This window comes from Chlamydotis macqueenii, chromosome Z (assembly GCF_036417535.1).
Source record: "Chlamydotis macqueenii isolate bChlMac1 chromosome Z, bChlMac1.mat, whole genome shotgun sequence".
Taxonomy (NCBI): Eukaryota; Metazoa; Chordata; class Aves; order Otidiformes; family Otididae; genus Chlamydotis; species Chlamydotis macqueenii.
The window spans coordinates 39,543,355-39,571,335 of record NC_141593.1 but is presented as its reverse complement, the minus strand read 5'-3'; the positions used below and the strand labels follow the sequence as shown (position 1 = coordinate 39,571,335).

Here is a 27,981-nt window from a genome sequence, read left to right as displayed (position 1 = left end):
TTTTATTAGCTCAAAACAGTTTACAATCTATAATGAAATCTGCAATAGAAAATAAAATCCACATGCCAGGAATCTTTTGTATGCAGTACAAACTGAAGGGTACCATTCTACCAGTGTACCACATTTTAAAAAGGAAAAAAAAAAAAAAAAAAAAATCTAGTGACAAGTGATACAAACATGAGACAGGAACACTAAACAACATGCAATGCTTTAAAAGGTTACAAAGTTTACATTACTTTACAAAAAATTCACAAACTATACTAAGGCAACCAAAATTTATTTTTAATCTTGCAAGTGTAAAGAACAGTACAAACATTTTAGAACCATTTCAAATGCTGGTAACACTTTGGATGCTTTCTTGTATTTCAGAGACAGATCCTACAGTATCAGTTCCAGAGCAGCTTACTGCCTGCAGTCTACTTTGTTCTCCTCTTGCTGCATCATTTGGAATAGCCATTTCAGTTGTTCTACAGATGTATTTCTTTGAAGAACAATTTTTGCTTTTTTCACCAGAAGCACCACTGGATATTCGGTTACCATTACTTTTAGTATCTACACTGGAATCAGAAAATGAATGCAGACTGGTAACCAATTGCCTTGCTGAGTGATGTCCTTTTGCTTGTTCGTTTTGTTTGACTCTTCTCTCAGAGAATACTGGAGTACTACTTTGAGGCTTATCTTCTTTATTTTGGTTAATTGTTTGAGCTTCATTTTCTTTATGTGAACCCGCTTGGTTCTGTTGCCCAGCAGTCTGTAGTTCTTGTATTTCTCTAAAAGCAGGGAAGGCATTATTCACAACCATCTGGGATTGAAACGTGCCAGGAGGAGCAACTTGGATGTCCCCAGCTCTGTTCTGAAAGAGGAGATTCCAGTGAAGATACTGATGGAACTAGAGAAAAAAAATCCAGTATTGCAACTGCCATATACTAAAATCTGCATAGCAAAATTAAGTCTTTACATAATATAGAAAAGATTCAGAGATAAAAGCAATCACACAACCTTTACTACTTTTCAAAGCAGCAAGTTTCAGATTGCTAGGGTGATAATAACACAGGGTAGGCACATTACAGTTTCACATCTAGCTTGAACTTCATACTACAGAAATGTGCCAGTTATAATGAAGCAGCCAAAGCCTAATCATGTCTATCATTCGGAAATACCTGCAATTCATTATGTTTGCTCACAGTTCACAGTAGTGTGGTCCCAACAGTCTATCCCACAATACCTAGCTGCTACCAGAATCCAAACTAACCAATACTAGGAGAGTAGTGTAAGTGTTAGTTGAAGCCTTTTATAATTATCCTTTGCCATGCATGCTTAAAAAAAAAAACAATTAAGGTCAGCTTATAAATGTAGCTGAATTAGAAAATAAATTATTTAAATATACTGCATGAACAAGTTAATGTCATAGTGCAGAAGAGTCCATCAGCTGAAAACACTGTGGCAAGCCAAACTATAACAAACGTAAAAGAACCTATAATGAGAATTGCTCTATTATCCTGAATAATTTCAGCAGATTCAAACTGCGAAACTGCAAATTGCTTTCCACACCATTAAACAACAAAACCCAACACCAATTATCATTGTGTTTTAGAAGCTCGTGGTGTTCTTGAGGACTTTGGAACACTTAATGGGGAAGACATTGGGTATAAGAAACATACTGGAATGTAGAATGATTCTTAGCATGACAGTTTTGCTGTTGGCTGCCAGTATCTTAATTTTTAATTACCTTAAAAACTTAAACTCGGGTTTTTTTTTTTTAATTATTTTTTTTTTAAGGGACTTTAGTATTTCCTTGAAAAATCCAGACTTCAGAGTATAAACTAAACCCTTATGACCTTATGTTGTTAATATTGCAAATTTATAGTTTTCTGAAATTCATGGCATGGCTCACAAAGACATCTACCAGGACTGGACATATACACTGCAATTACTTAAAAGAAAATTTGTGCTTTTCAATAGGCATATTGTACTATCCTCTACTATAAGACGAAATTTTTGAAAACCACTGTATATAATTTTTAAATGTGTTTAAAAAACCTAGTCGTGGTATTTTCCATTTGTAATGGATATATATTACTATTGGAACTTCATATTTCAGAAACAAGATAATTACCACCAACACTTTCTTTCGTACATTACAAAATACTATGGTTTCTGTTCCAAATAGTAATCACTTTAAAAGCTTACATTAATAATTGAATTATTATTATCTGTATAAATACAGCTACAGCAAAGATTGCGATAATAACTTCATGGATCATTTGGTAATCATTACTTTGAGTCAGAGAAGGGTAACAGCTGAAAAGTACATTAGTGTCAAGTACCTTGCCACTAGCATTCCTTCTATAGACTTACTTTGCTATTCTGAGTGTGTTCTTGTCTTTCTTCTTCGAAAGACTTCTCCTTTAGCACATTAGCAGGCTTACTGAGAGTCGAATTCATTTGTGGGTGCCCCAAAAGACCAAAATCTGACTGGTCTATCCCAGCTAATACAGCAAGTTGTCCAAGTCTGTAAAATAAAATTTAACAGAAAATGACACAAAGAATTCTTAATCTGTGAAAGACCTAAACGTTCAAAACCAGAAGAAGAAACAGAATCTGTTTGAAGCTTTGAAGATAGTTTTTCCATTATGTTTTGAGAAGCTCAAAGTAGCTTAATAAAGATGAAAACAAGTAGCTAAAGTATTTTCCTATCTTTGCACAAATTAGCCTGCAGGTTCAAAACTCTCAAGTCTTTACTCAGTGTTATGAGGCTAAGAATGAAGTTCCCTCAGTTAGCACTGATCTCAGAGCGGCATGCTGGCAAGCAAATTCCCTGTCAGGCAGAAAAAAGATTTAAAACTCTCATTCAAGCAGAAGACTTGTGCACATCTCCCAAACTAGCATAATCTCTAACAGCCAAATCCAATTACGTACTTCACAATGCAGTCATGTTGTTTCACCTGCCAGCTTGCAAGCTGGCCATGCCTACCACTTGGGTGTTTCAAGCCTCAATAAGAAGTGAGAAGCTGCAGCCATCAATTGATAGCACAGCACATTATATGTAGAAGCTTATTGAGAAGAGCAGTCTTTGTGATTGGGATTCTGTAACTTTCAGAGCAGTTCCCTATTACCAGGAATAGACACAGGCCCCATCTGAAAAAAATATTTTTTATGTAGTGAAAAAGCATTTTTCCCTTCCTTCAAAGTTTGAAATTCATACTTACAGTATTGGCAACTCTACCAATTGACTGGCACAAAATTAGAACACAGCCTCAGGGTGAACTTTACATTAAGTTGCATTATTACAATTTGGAGGTGGATGGAAGCAGGAGGCAGGGAAGGAAAATAAAATCTTTTGTGGTCTTCTCTGGACATGCAGAGTAGACTACAATGCATCTTCATATCACTCCTTCCTTCTCCTGGACAAGATTGCTGTGCCTGGCTACATAAGCTTTACAAAACAGGTTTGAGAAATTAAGCTGTAATTCTTTGACAAATGGGAAGGATGAACCATCCTCTGAGAAACTGCAAGTACCGTGGTAAAGCTTTAAGACAAACTTTCACCAATACTCTCCAAAACACTTAAAGTAATAATATATAATCCAGCATTTAAGTACAGAGGCCAGATTCATCCATCTATATTTCTGTACTTCAATTAGTAAAAGGCAGCCCAAGGCAACAAGACACTCTCTGAAGCCAGTTCAACTGCATTTGTATCATGCAAATTCTAAGAGCTGCAGGTGATCCCATAAAGACTGGGAAACACGCTCTAATAGAAGCTTTCTTCTTTTTTGCAATGGGCTTCTTGAAAGCCTTTCCCAAGGACAGATACATTAATTCAGCTGGACAGTGCTTGGATCATGTTTTACCCACTGAGAAAAGACTAAACAGTAGGTACCTAGTTAATTTTTCTTCCTTAGCTCTTTGCGAGTAAAGTTCTAGAGATCTGGGGAGGAGAAAGCAGCATACTTCATTGGGAGGGTCATTTTGGAAAGAGATCTCATCAGAAAAAGTAAGATTTAAGTAAAGTGACAACCTACCCAGCATCTTTAAGGAGGTCTAAAAAAGCATGAAACTTTTGGAAGGAGTTCTCAATGCTGCCTAGAACACCTTCATCTTCCAAAATCATGTTGGTTACTGACTGCGCATGAACAACCTCAGATAGGGAGATATTTAGATCCCTTAATCTTGCATTTTCAATTTCCAGCTATAGGGAGGAAAAAAAAAAATGAAAAAGGTAAAGTAATTTCTATCATTGTCAGTTAAAAAAAAAAAAGCCCAACCCCATCTTTGCAAGCATAATCACAAAGAGAAATATGCAAAGTAACCGATATAACTGATACAGAGCTTCCTGTACCAGAAATATTCACGCCATGGTTACAGTTTTGTTTATCCACAGCTATAATTCTATGCTACCATAGTGAAATTGCTGCAGGAACTCAAAACTGCTGGCTCAGCACTGTCTTCAGTATGCACAGAATGTTGCTGAGCAAGTGCAAGCAAAAAGAATTAGCTTTCATGTAATGTTATTTTGCATGTATTGTATGACATGTTAACACAAAGGAATTTACTTTACTAGTAAAAAACTTTAATGAAGGCCAATGCTCTCCTTATACTCGCCTCTCTGTACCAGAGGAAATGCATGCTACTGTATCTCTCCCCTGCACTGTGCATCCCCAAAACGAGTGTTTAAGGTGACCCAATTTTTCTCCACATTGAACAACAATCAAATCAATGACAAACTGTAAGTTGAATGGTAACAGTAGGATATATACGGTTTTGTGTTCGAGGGAAACATTAACTCAGATTCTCATTTAAGATTATAGCTATGCAATCACTGCTACCACCAGCTACTTCTTTCATCCTTTATGAGAGAAGGACAAAAAATTACAGATCTGTGTAGTGCACTGTAGTTGTTAAACTAGCACAAAAATGAACAATTTTAGAGATGACTGCTACTTAGTTTATCCCCTCTCCTGAGACAAGGTGCTAGGTCGAAGCAGTCTAGCATCATAGAGAAAGATTTATTGCAGTGAGTATTCAGCCTAAAAAGCATTTTAAGTATTCAAATAGCAGATATCCAGCAGAGTCCACTGGTGTACTTCACAGTACAGGAGGATGGTGTAGTAGCACCGGAGGACTACGATGAGCCGTGTAGAGTGCAGAGTCCTTGTGGATATCTGCTCCCTGCATTGTGCAGTACCACTTGTTCCTTAAGTTCCAAAGGGTACCAACCACTTTCATTCCACTCTAGATCAAATCTAAGAACAAAATGCACTTGTTCACACTATCTTACAGTCAACTCTATTACAAGAAATTCTGCTTATTAATGCAAAAGGATCTTTTTAGGTCATCAACAATGGACAGAGGGGAAATAGACCTGACAATTTAACTGTGACAAGTTGTTAGTTCAGTTCCATCATAATGCGAAACTGCGCTTCACAGCAACTAACAGCTATGGCCAACATGCTATGCGAAAAACCATCCGACATTTTTATTGCCTGCAGAAACAAAACTTAAAAATCAAAGAGACAGAATAAGCCAAATTAAACAACATTTGCCACAAACAGCTTTTCAGCATGTCATGATAAAGAAGGTGGGAGACCTCAACGAACTATCCATCTGCTGCAAACTGCAAACAGATTTAATTACCTTCTTAAGAAAAACAAACATCAGGATGCCCCAGATCATAAGTAATACACTAAATGAATGAAACACATTGAAAGAGTGGCTTGACTCCAGAGTTCAAGGCTCTGGAATAGTATCAGAACAAATACATTACTAAACGCAGATTTCATCATTGCCCCTAGGCTAGTAAGTGATCCATGTGACTTTGAACTGAAACTCCGCAAGCTATCACATTAGAGGTCATTGATAATTACTCCTAATTAAGCAAATGGATAGTTTGATTGGTGCCTCCTTTAAAAGTAAAGATGATTAACAGTTAAGTATCATTACCTCCATTATCCGTTCCTCAGCCTTTACTCTGGCTCTTTGTTCTTCCTTTAATTTTTGCGTGCATTCTTCCAGCTCCAACTATAACACAGATAAACTATCATGAAATTTATCTCAAAATGTCAGATCAACATGCAATATTATACAAAAACTCAACATGTCCAACTAAGAACGAGCACACAGCATTCCGAGCAATAACACATCTTCTACAAAAATACATGACAGAGGTCTACTAGTACATAATTCTAGGATGCAAAAAAATTAACACAGGAAAGTGGAAATAAGTGTGATTCACTTAACAGATTTGCAATATAGCAACAGATAACATGAGAATATAGCACTACAACATTACCATCAGGAATCTATGTTCTCCTCTAATTCCTCTCCTTCTTCTTTGCCTTTTCAAACCTCATTTTTAAACTAAATATGTCTACCTCATCAAAAGCTCAAATTAGGCTCTAAAAGAAATCCTTAGTTGCCATACCTAGATTTTCAGAATGTATTTTATTGCTTATTACAGCAGTAGGACTACAAAATTCTGAACTGTAAGAAATGTACTTTTTCCCATTGGTTTCACTTAATTCTTCAGGAGAAAAAGTGAATTTTTCCAAGCTGTCAGAGTGAGTTAAGCAGCTTAGTGCGGAATTAACAACAAAACCCAACCCAAACATCTAACAAATATGTCTTATTCATGAGATGCCTACACTTGTATTTTAACTTTTAGTTCTAAGTAGTTAATCTCTCAGTTTCAGTGAATAGTAGTCAGGATAAACCATCATCATGTTTTCTTGTATCACAGAATATCTTATCTTTAATTACAGCATCTGCGGTGGAAAAACAAATAGGATTTTTTTTTCTTGCATGCTTTAACACAGTCTTCTAGTTCCAAGGATGAAAATTGTTAAAATTATCAATCTGCTTTACTTTTTCAGAGGGTAACCTATATGAATTAACAGTATAGAAAACTTCTTCACTTTCTCTATACACCTTGTACACAGGCACATATATGCAACACAGGACACTGCTTTTTGTGCAAACCTTATCAATCAGTTCTACAGAGAAGCAAAGATCCAAATAGTACTGAAATACCTTATTTACTATCAAAAGCTTATTCAAGAGCATACTACTGCACTTCATACAAGCAGTCAAGTGAGAAGACTGGCGTGCAACAGAACGCACAGTAAAAATAATGCTTCCACAAAGGCAGAGCACTCCTCACAGGTCTTATTGGATGTGAAGGACTCTTGCCTCTGATTCAAAGATGCAGTTTCTAAAATATTCTAGATATAGCCCTCCCAGTGACAGCCACTTAGAGAGAAGATTATGGGTTTGGTGAAGCCCACTCCTACGATCCCAAGACTAGCATCAACCAGGCTAACCCTGAAACTAGAAACCTAGTCATATCTTTATCACTTGAACACAGGAGAAACACTCAGAGGTCAGCAGGTACAGTATTTGGGAAGAGATTTAGCAGTATCTAACTGCCATGATGTAAGAAAATCGCCTCCAGGCATAAGGGCAAAGGGGGACCCTCTAAGGAGAACCCTCAACAAATACCACAATTTTACTGCAATCTACCTTAGAACATGTGGAAATAATAGGATCTAGAAATCCTTTTATAGATACAGAAGCACAGCACAGAAAGTAGCAATGTTCTACATTCACAACTTGACATGTAAGCTGGAATCCCATAACCCAGCTTTGAAGATTCATCACAGGTACCACAGACATGAGAATTCTTACAGTTCCATTTATAGTGTTTGTGTGCCTATGTATATACATGTATTTTAAAGTTTCTATGGTGTAGGTTTTTTTGGCAAGCAACTGTACTTTAGAAACCTTAGTTCTATAATATTTTTGTTGTGGACAGATTTTAGACAATTCTAAAGGTGACAGCACTGACCCTTTTCTTCAAATTACTCGTTTGTATTTTCAAAAGGCAAAGGCTTAGAAAATAGTTAAATTATCAAGAGTTTTTAAACAAATTTGGAGGTTCTGTAGTTTTGTTTAAGCTTGATTTATCACACAATATTTGATGAACTGACTTCACAAAAAATTGAGAAACACTGCAGTTACATCTCCTCATAAGCAGTACCAGAAGTCTATATTTAAAGGAAGATGCCTTGCACCTGTGCAAACATATTCGTCACCATTAAACTACAAGTATAGGTACACTTTATTCTTTGATTTGCTTTTGAGAAATGCACTAGCTTACACAATTCTCTAGTCTTTGTGCAGAAAAAGTTTGTTAAAATACATCAGAGAGCTAAATATACATCCAAGCTAGGAGACTGAGCTTTCTAGCAGTGTAGTCCAGAAAGACAGCACTGACAGCCTTTAAGATGAAGTTGAACAGCAAATATATCATTAGCACTCAGAATTACTGTATGTAATATAACTACTCAACAACAGAAAGAGGTATAAAAATGACATTTAAAAAATAAAAAGATTTTTTAATTTGTAACTAATTACCCATGGTTTTCTACCTCATTACATTGTTGTCCTTATTTTTAAAAAGGAATTATAGTGCAATGTCTACTTCTACGTGATTCACATAGCATCAATGTGTAGAAAGAGTTACCCTTGTAATTATACTAAGGGTGAAGTTCAGCATTTGTATCCTTAGTTAAAATTTCAAAATCTGAGAGTTCTCAACTACATTGTTCAACAGAGGCAATTCTAACATATCAAATTCCCTCTAGTAGAAGGAAAGAATATTTATCAGTTCTTATTTTTCATTTAAGCAGAAATTAAGCTTTTTGTTAGACAAGATTTTTTTTTAAACGAAAACATAATTAATATTGTTTCAGTAAGTAGTATGCTTAAAGCCCCTTTTTGAGCTGAAGGATGCAGAAAAGTTCAAGGATTTGCATACTAAAGTGAAACTCTGGTCATTTAGTCACATCAAGGGATGTTTGGAGAGCTTTTATGGTACAGCAGCAGTTTAAGAAGTTCTTACCTCTTACAGTTGATTCCCACTCTACAATCCTATCATTGTTCTAGCACAGCTGGTTGTCCCACTGTACTGAAAGGCTGTGCCAAGGCCTGGTATAGGCAAATACAGTGGATTACTTTTCAGCTAGATCAGCTCCTCAAATTAACTCCGCACTCAAGCAGCTCTGCAGTTAAGAGCTCTTTAATGACCGCACCTACGCCAAACTACACATGCCAACGTGAGTCATTAAAATGGCTGAAAACTAACCTGGAAAAATCTCACATAATCAGAGAGTGCTTGAGGTTGGAAGGGACCTCTGGTGGTCATCTGGTCCAGCCCCTTGCTCAAGCAGGGGCACCTACAATAAGCTGCTCAGAACCACATCTAAATGTTTCTCTAATATAGACAAGGATGGAGACTCCACAACCTCCCTGGGCACCCTGTACCAGTGCTCAGTCACCCCCATAGTGAAAGTGTTTCCTGATGCTCAGAGGGAACCTCCTGTGTTTCAGTTTGCGTCTGCTGCCTCTAGTCCTGCCACTGGGCATCAGAGAGAAGAGATGGGCTCTGTCCTCTTTGCATCCTCCCTTTAGGTATTTATATACATTAATATGATCCTCCCTCAGCTCTGCTCCAGGCTGAACAGTCCCAGCTCTCTGTCTTCCCTCACAGGAGATGCTCCAGTCCCTTAACCATCCCTGTGGCTCTTCTTGGAGTCTCTCCAGTACATCCTTGTCTCTCTTGTACTGGACAGCCCAGAACTGGACACAGAACTCCAGGTGTGGCCACACCAGTGCTGAATACAGGGGAAGGATCACCTCCCTGCTAGTAATATTCCTCCTAGTGCAGCCCAGGATGTCATTCATCTTTTTTTGCTGCACGGGCACGCTGCTGGCTTGTGTTCAACTCGGTGTCCACTATGACACCCAGGGCCTTTTCTGCAAACCTGCTTTCCAGATGGTCTGCCCTCAGCATACAGGAGCAGCTGAGGGAGCTAGGGTTGTTTAGTCTGGAGAAGAGGAGGCTGAGGGGAGACCTCACTGCTCTCTACAACAACCTGAAGCAGATCATAGGCAGGTGGGTGTTGGTCTCTTCTCCCCAGTAACTAGTGATAGGATGAGAGGAAGTGGCTTCAAATTGCAGGAGGTTTAGATTGCATATTAGGAAAAATTTATTTACTGAAAGAGTGGTCAGGCACTGGAACAGGCTGTCCAGGGAAGTGGTGGAGTCACCATCCCTGTAGGTGTTCAAAGAACATGTATATGTGGCACTTCAGCACATGGTTTAGTAGGCCTGGTGGTGTTAGGTTGGCAGCTGGACTTGATGATCTTGGAGGTCTTTTCCAGCCTTAAAGATTCTATGATTCTATGGGGTTGTGCATGGGGTTGTTCTTCCCCAGGTGCAGGACTTTGCACTTCTTTTTGAACTACATGAGTCTTCTCCACATTAGCAAGCTGAATCAACTTGTCTTATGATCAGATAAACATGAAAAAAGACACAAGAGAGAAAAAGACTGAAGCAAGAAACGGAAAAGTGCTAAGAGATGGAGGGGAAATAGACTTCATTTCAATGGTGACAAGTTGTTAGTTCTGTTCTGCCATAATATGAAACTGTGCTTTGCATCAACCTAACAAAAAGGATGAGTGAGACAGAGAAACAGTTCCAGACTACTTAAACAGTGCTGTCTGATATGCAACCATGGCCTAAAAAACTTGGTTTTCAAAATCAGGAAAGTCTGGACCTTTACAAGCACAGTAAATTTAGAACCAATTTTGGGGTAGGTTCATAAAATCTGTAGTTTTACCTCCCATGAAGCTCAAATTAATCACAAATTATCCCATCCTTACAGTTGCTCTATATGTAGTACTACAGGTAACACTGACAACATGGGTCGATATGACAACCCTTCCTCAAAGCACAAAACACTATCTGCCTCTGCAAGGTGTCCTGAAAGTTATATTCCTCCCTCTCCAAACACCAAGAAGAAATACATCATGTGTTTCCTGAAAGCACTGTACTTGCTGCATAGAAGTTTTTGGTGCAATATGCATGTGACATGGAATTCCATAATTCCAGACACAATGCCCTTGATGAGAGTGCTGAAGCCACTGCATAGCACAGTGTCAATATATTGCACACAAACAGTAATATGAAATCACCTACAAAGAAGAAAAATGCTATACAACTTTAAGTCCCAGCAACACGTGAAAACCTTGAAAATCTTTCTGAACAAAAGCTCTAGAGAGAAAAAGGGTAGGCCTAAAGAAAAAGTATACATGAGCTGAAATAAAAGGTAGGTAGTTACTTATGCAGTACTTTTACAGTCCTTTAGCCTTCCACAGTAACTCAAAGCCACCCTAACTCTCCCATTACATATAGATCTGCAAGAAGTTAAGTTTCAGCTTCACTTCACTTAAAGACAGCTATATGGTCTTCATATTTATACACACGAACAGTTAATTCATTCAGTGCAGTGCTCTGTAACAACCACCACCCAAATCAGACTGACTATAGGTCTTATTTTCAGCTGTATTAATTTGGAGGCAGTGCAGATTCTCCAAACAAAACTCAAATCCTAACACTTCAGAAATACCTCAGCTATTCTGCCTGTTACCTTGTAATAGTTCTAGATTACCTGAGCAGCCTGAGTCACTGAAACACACTCTTTGTTTCTCCCTCCTTCTGTAAGAACATTCCCTGCCAAGAAATTTGCAGCGAGTCTTGCTGCTGCTAGCTTTTTAGAACTATCAAAGATGTAGATGGAATAATAAAAAAGCAAATGAGAAAAGTTTGTTACCAAGCTCAGTTATAAAATGGAGCTTTAACACACTTCCAGGTTTTTTTTTAATTATTTTTTCACAACAATCATTACAATATTTTAGCTCTTATAAATAACATTAAATTACATTTACAAAGGAAATACTACAGGCAATAACACTGGTCAAAGATTTTTGACCCATGATTCAAGACTGGAACAGAGAAATTACACATATTGCAGCTGTGTGTATTAAGTTAAATTCTTCCTCATTATGGCCCTGATTTGACAATATGCTTTTAAGTGTACACATCTTCAGTAGAACTATTCAGAGACTGGAAATTCAGTGTATATTTGACACACATCTTTTTAAATGGGAGCCTGTGTGACATAATGCAGGATAATTAAAAGTTATTCAGAAATCCTGCTCCATGACTGGTATATTAGCTTAACCATAAATTCATGAATAAAACATGGTTTAATTGATATAATTTGCTTTTATGGAGTTTAAGGTACAGGATATGCTTTTTACCTGTAATTGTTGATTCTTTGTTACATTAATCTCATCTAATTTTGCCAAATCAGGATGATGGATAACATCACCTAAGTCTTCTGTGTCTTCGGTTTCAGATGTAGAAGCGCTTTCTACTGTCACTTTCACAGGAATACCTGTCTAATTACATCAGAAAAGAAAAACATGCCCACTCGCAGCATTACACTGTGGAATAAAAATCAAATACTAAACAGTACCAAAAGCTTAATTTAAATGCATTTTCCAGAGTTCCTTATAATGTATATACATTGTCCAGATACGCAATTTTGAAATAAGCTTGCATAAAACAATATTTTAAAAATTCGTATGTGTGTATATATCTGGATTGCAAGGATTTAGTAGCAGGGCCCTGCAGGGGCTGCACCATGCTGGACACAGTCGGCTGCCGCAGTCTCCAACCCACCCACCGCAGGGCACAGCTGAGCCCCACAGCTGAGAAGGCGGTGCCTTGGGGAAAGCCTGTTCGAGAAAGGGTAAAAAAAGCCAGACAAGCAAAAGAGGAGGGTACAAAAAGAGTGAGAAAGAGTAGACGGAACACCAGGCTCGAAGGAGGAGGAGGTGCTCCATGGTGGAACTGATACCCACACTCCAGCCCAGGGAAGACCCCATGCCAGAGCAGAGATGGCCCAAAGGGGCATGTGGACAGCCTGTGCCGGACCAGGTTTTCCCAAAGGACTGCATGGGAAGCCTACATCAGAGCAAGGGACACGTGCTGGCTTCAGCAACCATCAGACTCTTCTGTGAGCCAGTTTAGTTCATTAGCACACATTAAGACACCTCTCCAGCTTTTCTCTGGTGGGTGCGGCAGGCAGGGAGATGGAAATAAGATGCGAAGGAGAAGGATGAAAGAGGGGTTTTTTTTTTTCCCATGTTGGTATATATGCTACAGCAGTTCACAGATGGATGGAAACCTAAGTCTGTAGGCCAAAAGCAAAAGGAGGAAAGAGAGGAAGGAAGGAGCAGAACCTTTTGGAGAAAAATGCTGTTAATTCTCATTACTGCCTCTGGAGCTGTTGTACTCATACTCAAACCCAGCTTGTTCATAAGGCTAAGAAACCAAAAGACAATGATACAGAGAAACTTTAAAAGTATATTCCTGTCTTAACTTTTAGATAATAAGATTCTTTTGAGAATACTCTCATCTTTTTTCAGGCATTCATCTATTAAAGAAACCATCATATGAGAGAGACAGTACCTGAATCTTCACTGGTAATTCTTCAGTACTATCCACTGGCCTTCCTCTAAAGTTAGAAAAGAAAACATTTTTGAGAAAAGTGAGTTTATAATGTCACCATTGCTACTTCCATTTCCAAACACAGGATTCTAGGACAGGCACTAAGAGTAAAAACAGCATCAGACACTGCACTATATACCTTTAACATTCCTAACATCCTCATTTTGTTCTATTAGTACTCCTACTTCATAATTTATTAAAGCAATATTACTGGATGCTAACAGTAGTATCTTCAATAGGCATCTTGCTTAGCTAATTACTATGAACTAAACAGGAGAATTTGGTGTTCAGCATTTGAAAAATAGGTTTAATAAAAAGAGTTATGACACAGCATTAAGTATTTTTTTGTTTAAATATTTATATAGCCTCCATTTTGAGAGGCCAAGGTCTAGGGAATACATTAAAAAAAAAATCAGAACAAAAACTGTTTCAAAAGGAAGCATGACAATAATATTATGGCTTCCATGTGTAACTTTTTTTTTTTTTAAAATTTACTTCACAGGGCTCAGATGATCACAGGAATTATGCTGGCATTGGGGGAGACAGAGCAGAAAGAAAAGGGAGAGAAAATACCTAGGCACCTCAGTCTGGATGCCAAATCAACTATACTACAAGCTTAGAAAACTAATTGCATCTTCAGCTACAGTAAGTCTGATAACTCATTAGTAACAAGAGAACAAACAAGCAACGTGGGTTTGGTTGTGGGAGGTTTTTTCGCTGCACCTGGTTATTCCTATGGTCACCAAATTATATCTTTTTGTGTATTTTAAAAACTTAAGAATTTATGTAACCTCCTCGAAGTTTACATAAACAGTAAAAATTATGGATGCAATATGAAATTACGTGTGTAACTTTCAAATACGTGTTTTTAAAACACTAGCACTTCTCTCTACTACATTTATCATGCAGGTTTTGTGCTTTAGGATTTTCTCTTGTACTATGAAAACCTCACTTGCATCTCTTTGCACGTTCTGCAGTCCGCCAAGGCAGGAAGCCTTTTGTGCCCGGTGGTAGTGGTTTTGGTGAGTAACTGTCTTTCACAGATGTATTTTTTTTTCCAGGACTTACAGACTTTTTAGGCATTATTCCTGTATTGAAAAGCAGGAACAGAAGAAAAGAAAATTCATTATCCCTAGTTATTTACATATAAATTCACAGCATATTGTTCATAAGTAAAATCTCCTATGTATAAAAGGGACTGTAGGAAATCTACCATTCAGTCTAATTTTGCTAAAGTATTCAAAAACTTTTGTTTTGATTCTCAAAAAGAGGGGTGGACAGCTTATCTGCTTGCAATTATAAGCTGGAACACTTAACTGTCGTGTTAGGTTGATCTAAGTAAGACATGCTCCTATTAAAAAAATGAAGCAAAGTTTTGTAGCTAAAGAGGTTTATTCACATTACTAATTTCAGATACCTAACTCGGTTGTCTAAAGTGTAAACTGTCCACGTAGACAATAAGGCTATCCATGTGCTTCAAATTGCCCTCTAGTGGCTTTATTGTGAAGAACGTTGGTTCAAGCAAAATATGCTTGAAGCTAAAGCTGGTGTTTCTGTTGGTTGCTTCTACAGAACACCAGGAATACCTTCACTTAAGAGGAATAATAATGAAAAGTCATCTTCACTTATCTGGTCTTTTGTTGTTCTTTAAATGATACACTGTCACTCAAAGTAGATTCAGAATAAATACATTGTGTGGATGATCACTCTACTGCAGGTAGTGTATGAGTCAGAAACTAACTAGCCCAAAAAACTGTTCACTTAGTATTTCATATAGTTAAACCAATGAGAACTCAGGTTATTTTTTCTCTGAGATCAGTGAAAAAAACTAATTTTGCAATGGTATAAAAATGCATAAATGTGGAAAGAGGATTCCAAATTTTAGTTAGGTCTCAACAAGTAAACAGCAGAAATGGTAGTTTTCACTTCCTAATTCCCTCCTTAAAAAGAAAAAAAAGGCAAAAAAAAAAAATCCCACAAAACCAAAAAACACCACAACTATATTTGTCAGGCATTTTCTTCTTCCATCAACCTGATCACCACAGTTTATTTGTACAGAGACCTCAATTTAATTTATGCTTACCTCTCTGCTTCCAGATAACTAGAGCAAAGATGAGAAACAGCCAAATGTATTAGTGAAATTTTTAGGAACTTATTGAAAAATATTTAGTGTTTCACAGCTATCAGTACTTAATTACAAATATTCAAGATACCTATGTTATTTTAAACATACCATTTATGCTAGGTTTAAATTAAGTTAAAAAATCCCAAAACGTAAAACATTTTTTATATCAGCAAACAACGCATGCTTGTTTGTTCTGGCAAAGGACAGTTTGCTATAGAAAGGTTACATCAGAAGAACTAGGCAACTTAACTACCACCAATTTTCCTAGAAGTGAAAGCTTGTGGGGAGAATGCACTCAGAATAACTAAGTGCAATGCTTCTGCATATTTAAGTCAGCATATTCTCCTTTTTTCATAGAATCATAGAATGGTTTGTATTGGAATGGACATTGAAGACCATCTAGTTCCAACCCCCCTGCCCTGGGCAGGGAAACCTTCCACTAGACCAGGTCGCTGAAAGCCCTATCCAACCTGGCCTTCAACACCTCCAGGGATGGGGCATCCACAACTTCTCTGGGGAACCTTTTCCAGTGCCTCACCACCCTCACAATAAAGAGGGCACATTGCAGCCACGTATCTAGCAGCACTCATAACAAGAGCGAGCTTCCTACAGAAACTACTGATGGTAGAAGACACATTATTGAATTAAGAATAATTGGAATTATTTTTTAAGACAAGTAGTCTACAAAACACTGACACCTAGGACACATAATGTATTTTATAGTTAAAGCTGTTAAACATTAAAAGATTATTTTGAGACAAAATTTACTATAGTCAGAGAAAATAAAGACAGTATTACCAATACGAATAGTAGCTTTTCCTTTTCGACCACTTCCTAGGACAATAGTTCTTTTCTTTGGTCTAGTTTTCAAAGCATCCTTGGAAGAAGGAGATGTCAGCCACTTATACTGGTAATTTTTTAAAGAAAGACAAATTGTTTTAGTAACTGGTATTTAAAGAGGTTCTCATTTAAGATTAGAAGGGGTTTTGTCAGCTATATGGAGAACTCGGCTAGATAGAGAAACTGTAATAATAAACTCTAAAATTAAGGAAAAACAAAAATCCCCAATTCAAACACAGATTCAATGCCAGTCTTGAGTGCTACATTATCAGGAAGTGTTCCCAGAACACCATTATAATATCCCATCCAATATTTTCCTTTCTCCTGTGCAAAACACTTCTCCTTTTATAGTAAAAAAAAATGCCATCAACCCTATAAAAAGGAAACTCTGGCTCTTGCTTTTCATTCTCAGAAAGCTGGCTTGCTAGGAATGACTGGCTCAGGCCAATGTTCTCCAGAGTAATTAAAACTTCCCTAACATGATTTTGTGTTACCAATGAAGTTAGTATTTTAAAAAATACAAAGTTTAATTTGCACTGCCTGTAATGAAAATTCATGCTTACACAGTAAAAGCCTCCAAACAAAAATTAAGACATAGTAATAATCAAGGGCAATTGCTCTACTTAAACCTTCATTTCCTTACAGTAACGGATTTATTCTTAAAGGTTCCTCTTTGCCCAATAAGTTTTATTATTCCAGGTAGATATTTTTAAGTTACACCATTATTTATTCTTCAGTGTGCATCAAGCTATACTTAGTACAAAGTCTAGCACTGAAGGAGTCGTCAAAGGAAAAGCAGTAGATATTAATACAAAGGTTATCTCAGACAGCCTTAAACCCCACATCAGAGTACTAGGAACACGATGCTGAAGTTAATCTCATCTGATGTACAGGGAAGATTAAAATGTGATTACTGTTCTCTAACTAACGAAGTTTAGTCCAAATTTATCATTAGGAAGAAAAACTGTTTTATTTTAAGCTTTAGACTCAAATAAATCCTTGTATAAGTTTTGCTGGGTCTCAGGAGTGAGATCCAGCTGTAGACAAGTGGATTATTCATTTTAAACTAAAAAACAGACAGAAAGAGTAAAATTAACTTGTAAACTTATAAGAGCAAGAGTATCTTAATTTTGTTTTATTACACACATAAAAGAGCGGCTATACTAGGTTAAACCTAAAGTTCATGTAGCCCAGTAGCCTGCCTCCTGTCTAGGTGCCTGCTGGTGTTGTACAATCTAAGCATAACGACAGCAAACATATTAAGATAGTATTGAAAAATGACTAAGTCCTTGAGCTGAGACTATGAAAGCAACTTGTTTTATAGACACCTTCAGTGGATTTTTCCTTATTCAGTCTCTCTAGGAATCTACACAAACTTTCACCACCTATTACACCAAATCATATCTACAATTACAATCCACTATACTAGCTACACAGTGCTGCCAAGATAGTACGACTTTCCTCTGTTTCAGCTGCCCATCAAATTTAAAGGCATCAGTTAGCAATAGGCAGCTCTTCTTGCAAACTTGAAAATCCAACCGAAAAAGCAAGAACCTACATGCTATTGAAAAGCAAAAAAGAAACAACTAGGTTTCAGGCAGAACAGGATGGAAGGGCTGCTGTGATCGGTACCTAGTAAGCAACTGGTGACAGTACACTACAGGCTATTTGTGGCAGCCAACACATGCTCTATGATGGCTTATTATTATGAAGCCATTGAGAAGCACACTAAACGTCTCTTTGTAAAGTAACATACAGTAGCACCTTAATGTATTTTCTGCATAAGCAAAACCACGGAGTTGACACAACAGGTGCCATGATGAGATGGTACAGAACGCAGCTCTGCCACTCCTTAGATAGAAACAAATTCTACGCTTTACTGAGTTTTACTCAGAATAACTGTGACAATTAGCCTTTGGCAGTGTAAAAAGCTGAAACCAGAGGCAGATGAAACTGGAAGTAGTACTAGGGATGATCATCCATGCAATTCTAGTTATCGGGGGGGGGGAAGAGTAAGCAACAAATTAGTTTCACTCAGAAAATGACATCTGACACGTGTTCAAGAAGTCTCTATACATAGGCTAAACGTAGTCCAATTGATTCTTCGTTTTCTATCAATATGAAATTCAGGTGTCTAGCAACTACAATAAGGTTAAAAAAAACCCACTCTACTAAATTAAATAATTTCAAAGATAGATACCCCTGTTTTCTCCACTACAAAAAATATACCAGTACATCCTTTTAAAACCTCACAGGTTTGGAGGCAGTACACAGATGACAAAAGGAAGCAGCGTAGATGTTAACTGACTGTTCTGTTTGACAAGCTTAAGCTACAAGAAATAAACATTGCTGCTTTACATTTGTAAACTTAGTCTATAATGGATCCTCCATAAAAAAATTCATGGAAAAGCTGAAAAATAACTGACATTTTTATATTATACTAAAACTTGTTAAAAATAGAAAGAACCAGAGAGTTAGTTACAATCAGAATTTAGAATATGTCAATAAGACTCTCACAAGTACACTCTTAAATTGTTTTTACTTGTATGTTGGTTTTTTAAAATTGTATGGCTGAATTTTGGCTATTGGCAGAATGAAGAAACAGTCCTTGCAGTTCTTTCTGCAACAGAGCTTAATGACCAACTGTTTGTCTTCATTAATACCTCTGACAATTTACTAATTTATTCCCTGAGCTTTGACTCCTTAAAAAAAAAAAAAAAAAAGCAACAAAAACCCCCCACAAAACAACACAGCACCAACATCCACACACAACACAACAAAACAAAACCTCACATGGCTGACTTTGAATTATATTGAGCACATGAAGACACTACCTCAAAGAAACTCAACTGTTTTTCTCTTCATAATATCCAGGCTTCTGTAACTGAGCTCAAAACCAACTGTAAATCCTCTATTAGGGTAGTAAATGTTTCAGTTTCAAAAGAATATCAACATCAAATACTTGCGTTCATCTCGCTAATCAGGTGGATTATCCCTTTTTCAGTGTCTGCACTGTTCCCATCAGAAACAGCAAATGTTATACACAACAGCCTACTCGGAGAGCTTAAGAAATAACAGATCTAGGCTGTTTTTATTTGTGGAAGAAGCAAAGTTACTCAGCAAGCTGGTGGTCAGTCCTTTTTCCTTCATATTGTTAACAAGCTATGAAGAATTACTAGCATTGCCAATAAGACTTAAGATACTGCACTACCTGGATGAATATAAAACAAATGTCTTGAGTTGAGTGATCACTTAGTTGGAGTTGCTTCTTTTCACAGTTCAACTTTCCAATCATCTTGAGCATCTCCAGGCAGAAGCTATTTTCATGTGATCCCTGCAACATTTTGTAAGCATTGACCATATCTGCCAAGGAGAAAGAGTGCTCCTTCACAACCAACCTCAATTTATTAAAAAAAAGTCTTTAAGAGATTGAAGTGGGGAACTGTAATAACCCTCAAGGAATTCTACACACAAACTTCTCAATTTATTACATACTCCCTACAGATCCACAGCTCTGACTTTTAAGCCTTTTCAAAACCAAAAAAGCAGTAAGTTCCAGAACAAGAACTGGGATTGTTGCAGCTCTGTGAAAACAAGAACAAGAGTACACTCATTTTATTGCTTTCTCCTTTGGGAACTGAATCCGATTTCTCAGTTATAAACAAAAAAAACCCCTCATTATTTAAACAGTATATCTCATAATAAATGATCCAAATATTCAGTTTATGCACGTTACTCTAAACTCCCTATGGACTAAGATAAGATGGCAAGGAGTACTGTACTTCAACTAAACTCTGGTTTCTTAGATGGTTAGTATTGAAAAGGATAGTCTTGCGTAACTTAAAAAAAATCTTAACTAGGTAAATTATAGACAAAAAAAGTTTCAAAATAAATTAAGTTTTAAATTTTGTGATCTCTACTTTTTAGTGAAAAGTTATCATTACAATGCTAACAAGAAAGACATACATAGTAGAAAGCCTTCCACCAGTCCAAGCAGTAACATTTACTTAACATTCTATGGTAATGTCCAAGTATACACACATATTTCAGTTTTTCTTTTCATTAAACAGATATCCTGGTTTTATTACATGTTATATCTTAAATGACATAAGAAATCATACAAAATGCCCAATACAGTATCATCTTGCTGCTGGTGTTTTTAGTTTTTCCCTTCATAGGGGTTTTTTGTTTGTTTTTTAAATTGCTTAAGAGTCAGACTTCTGTTTATAACTACAACAGCTTGTTCAGATTCATTCTGAACAAAGTTGTCCTTTAAAAAAAAAAAAATTCAATGGCAGCTACAAAGAAAACTTCAAACTCACTCCAAAATGCCCAACACATACCTCCGGATTAGCACTACTGCCATTCGTAAGAACTCTTTCAATAATGTTTTTCATCACAACGTGATCTAGAATGAATTAAGATACCTTATTAAGAATTTCCTGTATGAGACAAGTATTTATGCAAACAAACAGATCACTGAATAAGCAGTACACATTACCTACACTGCTCCCTTCCCCCATTTCAAATAAGTTTAGCAAAATACTGTTGCAGGTTTTTTCCTTAAAAGTGGTTTATTTTTTCCCACGGAGTTACTGAAAAGCACAAAATGGATAAAGGTAGATACAGATACATACCAATTAATGGATTTTTTCTTATGTCAAGTACTACTAATGTTGTATTAGTTTGAAGAGCATCCAATAATGACCTTGCTCCTTCATTGGATATTCCACATTGCTGCAAATCAAGTGCTAAAATGTTTAAGGAGGTAAAAAAAAAAAAAAAGGAATCAGTGACATAATCTGTAGTCAATATCTAATACAATTAATCCACACCTGCTGAAAATCTCTATTTCATAGAACATGAACCATGAGAAAACAGGACATGACAATAATAATTATGGTTAAAAAAAAGAATATTAGTTTCAGAGACGAAACTAGAAATCTAAATCAGTATATAAATCAACAAGAAATCAAGAAATAACTGCTAAACAACTGCAAAGGAAGGAATATAAAAATCACAGTTAAGTCACGGTCCTTGGCAATTCCTAGTAGACATTATATTCCCAGACACCAATTACTTCAACTGCCCAAGGTAACATCACATGTACAAACACACAACTTAGTCGAAAAAGTCGAAGTGCTTCTCCAAGTTCATTGCTTGCACACATCAGTAGGTTACATGGTCGCCACAAAATAGTACTATCATAGCTTTGGCATTTATTTCATGTTGTGCATGCACGGTATCATAGAACGGCTGAGACTGGAAGGGACCTCTGGACATCACCTTGCCGAACCCCCCTGTTCAAGCAGGCTCCCTTAAAGCCAGTTGCCCTGTACCATGTCCAGACAGCTCTTAAAAGACCTCCAAAGATAAATACTCTACAACCAGTTTGGGCAACCTCTGCCAGTGTTTGGTTACCCTCACAGTAAGAGTTTCCTGATGTTCAGGAGGAACCTCCCATGTTTCAGTCTGTGCCCGCTTCCTCTTGCCCTGTCACCAGGCTCCACTGGAAAGAGCCTGGCTCCACCTTCTTTACAGCCTCCCTTCAGATATTTGTATGCCTGGATGAGACCCATCCTGAGCCTTCTCTTCTCCAGGCTAAAGAGTCCCAGCTCCCTCAGCCTTTCCTGAAATGAGAGCTGCTCTAGTCCCTTCAATATCTTACGGGACCTTCAATGGACTCTCTCCAGTACCTCCAGCTCTCTCTCGTAGAAGGGAGCCAGATCTGGCCTCATCAGTGCTGAGTAGAGGAGAAGAAGCACCCCCCTCAACATGCTCCCAAGTCTCTGCCTAATACAGCCTAGGACACCATCAGCCTTCTTTCCCACAAAGGCACTGTGCTGGCTCATAGTCAGCCTTTGCTGGCTCATGGACAGCCCATTGTGCATCAGGACCTCCAGGACCCTTTCTGCAAAGCTGCTTTCCAGCCACACAGCCCCCAGCATGTTCTTGTGCATGGGCTTATCCCTGACCAGGTGCAGGGCTTTGCACTTCCTTTTGGTAAACTTCATTAGATTCTCATCAGCCCATTTCTCCAGCCTGCTGAGGCCCCTCTGGATGGCAGCACACCCCCACCTTCCCAGGAATCCCTGTAAGGCTGACCGGCCTGTAGTTCCCTCTGTTCTTCTTTCCAGCCTTCTTGAAGATAGGAGTGACATTTGCTATCCTCCACTCCTCAGGCACCGCCCTAATCACCGTGATCGTTCAAAGCTTATTGAGTGGCCTCAAAATTACATCAGCCAGCTCCCGCAGCACTTGTAGATGCATTCCATCAGAGTCTGTGGACTTCTCTGTGACCAGTTTGCTTAAGTGTTCTCTAATCTGATCCTCTTCCATCATTATGCATGTTATCTGTACAGCTGGCTCAAACCATAAAACAATTTCAACAGGTAAGTATTTGATTCCATGTACAGAATGCTATGACTTACACCACCATTAGTTATTTTGTACAGATATACTGCAGAACAAATTAGTTCTCCAAAATACTAGAGGACAGTACTAGATGACACAATGACAATTCTAGAGAGGAAGAGAAATTTCTTTTGAAAAAAGATTACTCTTTCCTAGCTAAATAGTGAGTTACTCTTCTGGCTACATTTGCTATAACTGACAATTTTAAGTTTTCTGCCTGCCACTACCATATCTTAAGAGCTAACATTTCAAAATACCTTTTAGCCAAAGGTCCTCTCCTAGACAGTCTGCAAAGGCACTTGCTCCTCTGTCTCCAACAAGCATGTTGCAGTTGAAAGTAATCCGCCTCAGGCCGGTCATATAATCAAGGTCAGGTCTCCTGTAACGTAGGCTTTCGGCCCAAGCTTCACCATGTCTTTTCATTGCCTGGTGCTTTGCAAACAAAGAAGCTGTTACCAAGTGCAAAGGCAAAGCCACAAGTGATGACAAGATCACAAGTTATCTTTGTAATTGAAGTTTAATGGCTTGAGTGCTGATGAAAGAAACATAGTTATACCATTTCTGAGTTCAAGAAATACGAATAATTTTTAAACATTACAGTTAAGTCATGTTTCTTCTGATTATCCAATTAGCAATGCAAATTATTAAATACAGCTACACAGCATCTTATTACCTTCTTTTGGCAGACAGACACTTTCAATGCATCTTGAATAGGAAATACACACTATGAAATTACGTGCTTTCATGCAAATCAATGTTAACATTAATTAGAACATTGTACTAGTCACAAGCTTACTAATCAGTTAATTAGTAGCTTCTAAACTGTAAACTCAATTATTCTTACCCAATGCTTAAGAATACTTAAGACATTTTTAAAACTTTGTGACAAGTGCTTCCCAAAACAGATGTCACACATTTACAGCCCTAATCCTCATTTAAAGAAAACACATCCATCTGAACTGTTAGTTGTTTAACTGATGTTTACTAAGAAATACCGTATTTGAATCCCACACCAGTAAACTAAGCTACTTTTGGCATACAAAGTCACAAATTTGAGGAGGACTATTGACATACTTAACTTTAGTATTCACATATGCTGCTCACAAAGTGCTTTGATGGATTTTGAGCTTGAAAGTAGAAGAAAAAAAACATCAAATGTATTTAAGTTCTTGTAAACATTTGGATCTAAGAAAGGTGATTAAATTACCTTTAATACATTTGCTATATGTTCTGCCCCTCGCCATGTGAGGCTACATCCTGTGAAGTTTACATATCTGATAGTAGCCGAATTCTTTACACTCTGACAGATTGCTGAAGAAAACAAAAGCACGTATGTTATCTACATACACCACAGCCAGATTTCAGAACATACTTTTTCACTGACATATTAAAAAGCTGAATCAGCTTTAATAGGCAAAAGCCTTGACAAAGAACTAGCATTGAAATACAAAGTCTATTTTAAATGCATTTGAAGTGTTCTAAAATTATGTATCTCTAGCACAAGTTTTTAGCAAAGACTATCTGAACAAAATAGAACTTATTTTATTTGCTTATTTATGTAAACTTGAACAAATCAAGACAGGGTTAGCCTCAACCAATATTATCATTGTTGTTTTAAATAAAAATATAAACATCATTATAAAATAGTACGGCTATTTACTAGTATCAAGTGAAGAAATTTAATCGTTAAATGTTGTTATACAGAATAAAGTGAAGATTGTTATTTTAATCATTATATTTAAAACAGGAATGAAAATACTGAGAAACTCACCTATTTAAAGGAAAAAAAAAAAGAGAGAGAAGTAAATTTACATTATTTTGATTCTGAACTTACTTTCTAATCCTCCATCTCCAATCGGACAGTGGGCTAAAGAGATACTCTCCAGCGACGAAGCTGTGGCCAAGCCCTTCAAAATAAAAACAATGTTTGTTAACTGGCTTCAAAAGCAAAAATACAAACATAGAAAAGACCAAGTCACCCAAACTGCTGAGAACTCTTTGTGCTCCCTAGAAGAAACTCTAGGGGGTTCAGAGGAAGGTCAAAACAAGTGAACCTTAAAGCTCAGTTTAAGCCAGTTCATTTCTTTATCACAGGAAGAGCCAAAACCTATGGGCAACAAGTAGCAACCTCCTTTCCTAGAAGCCACTCACAAGCAAACTGGAGAGTGTTCCAATAACATATCCTGAAGACCTGTTTTTATCTCTTCAGTGTCCAACAGCCTTCTTTCTGTCATGTATATGCACAGTACTTTCAGTCACAAGCATAAGTTATACGCCCAAAACACATGCCAGAGATGTTGCTAAGATCTTTCTAATAAGCCTTGATAAACCAGGGCAAGCGAAGCTTACCAGGTTCAGCAAGACTAGGTTATACTAAATGTCCCAGAAGAATCCATCACACGATGGATAACGCAAAGATATCTTAGAAGAGGAACATCCCTGTATGTAATAAATACTTATAAAATTTAGTTGCTACTGCTCTATGTTTTAAGCACATTTTCCATTTATTTGTATATTAATATATTCTCACCTTTGTTAAAAGTATTAGATCTCTTTCCCTCAGAAGCAAACCCTGCAGGTCTAAGTTTTTTAGTACATCTGATATTCGGAGACAGCCTGTGACAGCTTTGCATAGTTGGCCAGTCAAGTCTTTTGATCGAATTGCTGGAATTCTCCTTCTAAAGTAAGTTTTGTATGTTTCAACACCTAGTAAACAACAAAAAACACAGATCAGTAAAATAGAGTTGCTACTGACTGAAAAGCAATCATAATCACACCTTGCTTTTTTTCCTGCTTTTCTTAAATAGAAATAATTCCTTAGGCATTACAATTCCTCCCTTTATGTATTCAATCACACACCAAGTTTTATGGAACAAATTCTAACTTGCCTACATCAACATATTTATCTCTTATAGCCACCACTACAAACCTGATTCTCCAAGACCCTGTTGATGAAAACTTCTTATTCCAATAGAAGTCAAAGTCTTATTATGCCTGATAGCACTCAGAAGTGGTGCCCAATCAGCAGCTTTGATGCGATCTACAGTTAAGTCAAGAGCACCCTGAGTCAGGTTGGCCTTCACAGCTTTCAGTGGGACAGAGCCTTGAAGAGCACAAAGATGTTCATAATATGAGTAGAAATCCAGCATGCACTGCCTTCTTATCTTGACTGACTCAATCATTTCTCCCATGTGACGCCTCTCTAAAAGAATGGAGGAAAAAAAATACATAAACTTTTTCTAACATACAATTGATTTCACAACACAATCTCAATTCAACATGCATACCCAAAACATGTATCTGTTCATGTATTTTGTATAGCATTTACATGTCTTTGATGTGGCAGCTAAAACATTGAAGTCTTGTGATGCTCGCGACCTGTGTAAACCCAGCTGAATGAATAAGGGGGTTGAAAAAACCCACCAACAAACCTGCATTGTTATTCTCCCACAAATAGGTAAACCCCAAACACAAGAGGCCTAATGTTCAAGCACTAACTGCTGTAAAGCTCTTGTTTTCCTCTTAAAACTGAATTTTGTAGTGTCAGGATCTGCAGACTCCTGAAAGCCTTGGACAATCCCCAACCCAACATCAAGATATACAAGTGACTATTCCATACAGAAATAGTTGTAAGCTTCTCTGCCCTTTCAATGAAAAGCCTAACTTCTCATAACACAGAATATAATGTCTATTTTCCTAAATATTTTTGCTATTGCATACCTTATATACTTACCCGAGTAAATTTAGGAAGGCATAATTTTTTGTTACACATTAGTACCCATGTAACAAAACAGTACTTACTCTCTAAATACTGCTATGGCACGCCTATTGAGAGTAAGTAATTTCACAGTCTCAATATGAATATTTGCCAGTATATTTAGAGGATCCATTTATTTATCTATTTATTTCTTACTCAAGACAGCATTAAGTATCCCACATGCGATACCAAACATTGTTCACATTGCAAAGATATTTTCATATTGTTAAAAACTAGAAAGCTTCAGCTGTTCTTCTGAAATAGTCTGTATGTCAACATGGGACAAAAAATTACTGGATATGTATAAGTATGTGAGGACAGCCATTTGTAAGACTATAATTCAGAAAAAAATAATCACATGGTTAGTATTTGGATTACTGAAACAGTAACAATAATAGGAACAAAAAGTCTAATAATAGTTCCTTTATACCCTTTTATTTTAGCTCTCATTTACTAGCATTAGATAATGACTACACTGTGGCCAAAGGAACAAATTATTAAATTACAGTCCAACACTTCAGTTTCAGAAAGTTCAGAAACCATCAATTGTAAAGCACCACAGACCTCAGGTGCTGTATCAATACACAATGCATTAGCCTTTTATCTCCAGAGCTTAAGCAATGTTCTTTCAGGGTGGCTTTCATGGCAACATCCAAACACCACACCTCTAGCTGAGGTAAAGAAAGGAGTTCCTGGCCCTAGCACTGCAGTTGAACCCAACCTGCAGGCAGAAAGGAAAAGGGCCAAACTAATCAGACCCACAACAGCTTCCAATTGAGAAACAACTATGTAAGCGAGAACTCTTCTGCATGGAAGTTGGTGCATCCCACACGACCCTAGAATATCTTGACTAGCTCGTGACAAAGGAAAAAAAACCAAACAAACAGAGCACATAGTAAAACTGAGAAATACAGTTACATGCTAAGAGTTTTTAGGAAGCTGTAAGTTTATAGAAATTCAAAAAACAGCTGGGCAAATTTATAGGGGGTAAAAAAAGCCCATACCATGCCCTACATCCGGAACGGCAAGGCACACGCAGGAAGCTTCCCTACACGCTTACTCTCTACTTATACAGTTCGTGAAGCACGGCTCGGCGGGCTGCTGGGGCTGAACACGCGTCACCGGGCCCGCTGCTCTGCTGTACCTAAGCGCACAACACCACAGCCTCCAGCCGGCATCCCGCCCCGTACGCGCCCCACGGACGGTCCCGCCATCCCGGAAGGGGCCTCAGAGAGCCCCTGCTGACTCCCAGCTGGGCTACCAGCCCCGTGCCCGCTCCCCCATCGCAGTACGGACACGGACACGGACAGGGACACGGACACGGACACGGACACGTCACCCGCCGTCTCCTCCGCGCCCGGGCTCCGAAGCCGCCGTCGCGCGCCGCTACCCCGGCGGTACTCTCGCTGTGCCCCCGCGCCTGCTCCC

At 37.7% G+C, this 27,981-nt stretch overlaps 1 protein-coding gene across 3 annotated transcripts; it reads right to left on the bottom strand.

The window, feature by feature from the left end:
• Positions 1-4: 4 nt before the first annotated feature.
• Positions 5-27,950, bottom strand: CEP78 (centrosomal protein 78). 3 transcript variants are annotated; one of them, XM_086770319.1, is made up of 17 exons: positions 27,886-27,950; positions 25,726-25,998; positions 25,327-25,502; positions 24,631-24,703; positions 24,004-24,107; positions 23,054-23,228; positions 21,020-21,133; positions 20,726-20,790; positions 16,341-16,449; positions 15,501-15,518; positions 14,370-14,505; positions 13,379-13,424; positions 12,163-12,303; positions 5,944-6,021; positions 4,026-4,192; positions 2,359-2,512; positions 5-853 (listed from the first exon to the last, which is right to left on the bottom strand). In XM_086770319.1, the coding sequence occupies exons 2-17, from the start codon at positions 25,985-25,987 to the stop codon at positions 329-331; spliced, it is 2,343 nt and encodes a 780-aa protein (XP_086626445.1). In that variant the 5' UTR covers positions 25,988-25,998; positions 27,886-27,950; the 3' UTR covers positions 5-328. The 3 variants fall into 3 exon arrangements, with proteins under 3 accessions (XP_086626445.1, XP_086626446.1, XP_086626448.1); XM_086770320.1 differs by having other exon boundaries at positions 27,893-27,943; XM_086770322.1 differs by lacking the exon at positions 15,501-15,518.
• Positions 27,951-27,981: the final 31 nt, after the last annotated feature.

Bases quoted from the DNA above. Each gene is read 5' to 3' on its own strand.
- CEP78 (XM_086770319.1), bottom strand. From the start codon at position 25,987: ATGGGAGAAATGATTGAGTCAGTCAAGATAAGAAGGCAGTGCATGCTG. The intron at 25,503-25,725 runs GTTTGTAGTGGT...GTTGTTTACTAG, and splicing joins ACAGGGTCTTGGAGAATCAG to GTGTTGAAACATACAAAACT. The intron at 24,108-24,630 runs GTAAGTTCAGAA...TGTTTTCTTCAG, and splicing joins TGGAGATGGAGGATTAGAAA to CAATCTGTCAGAGTGTAAAG.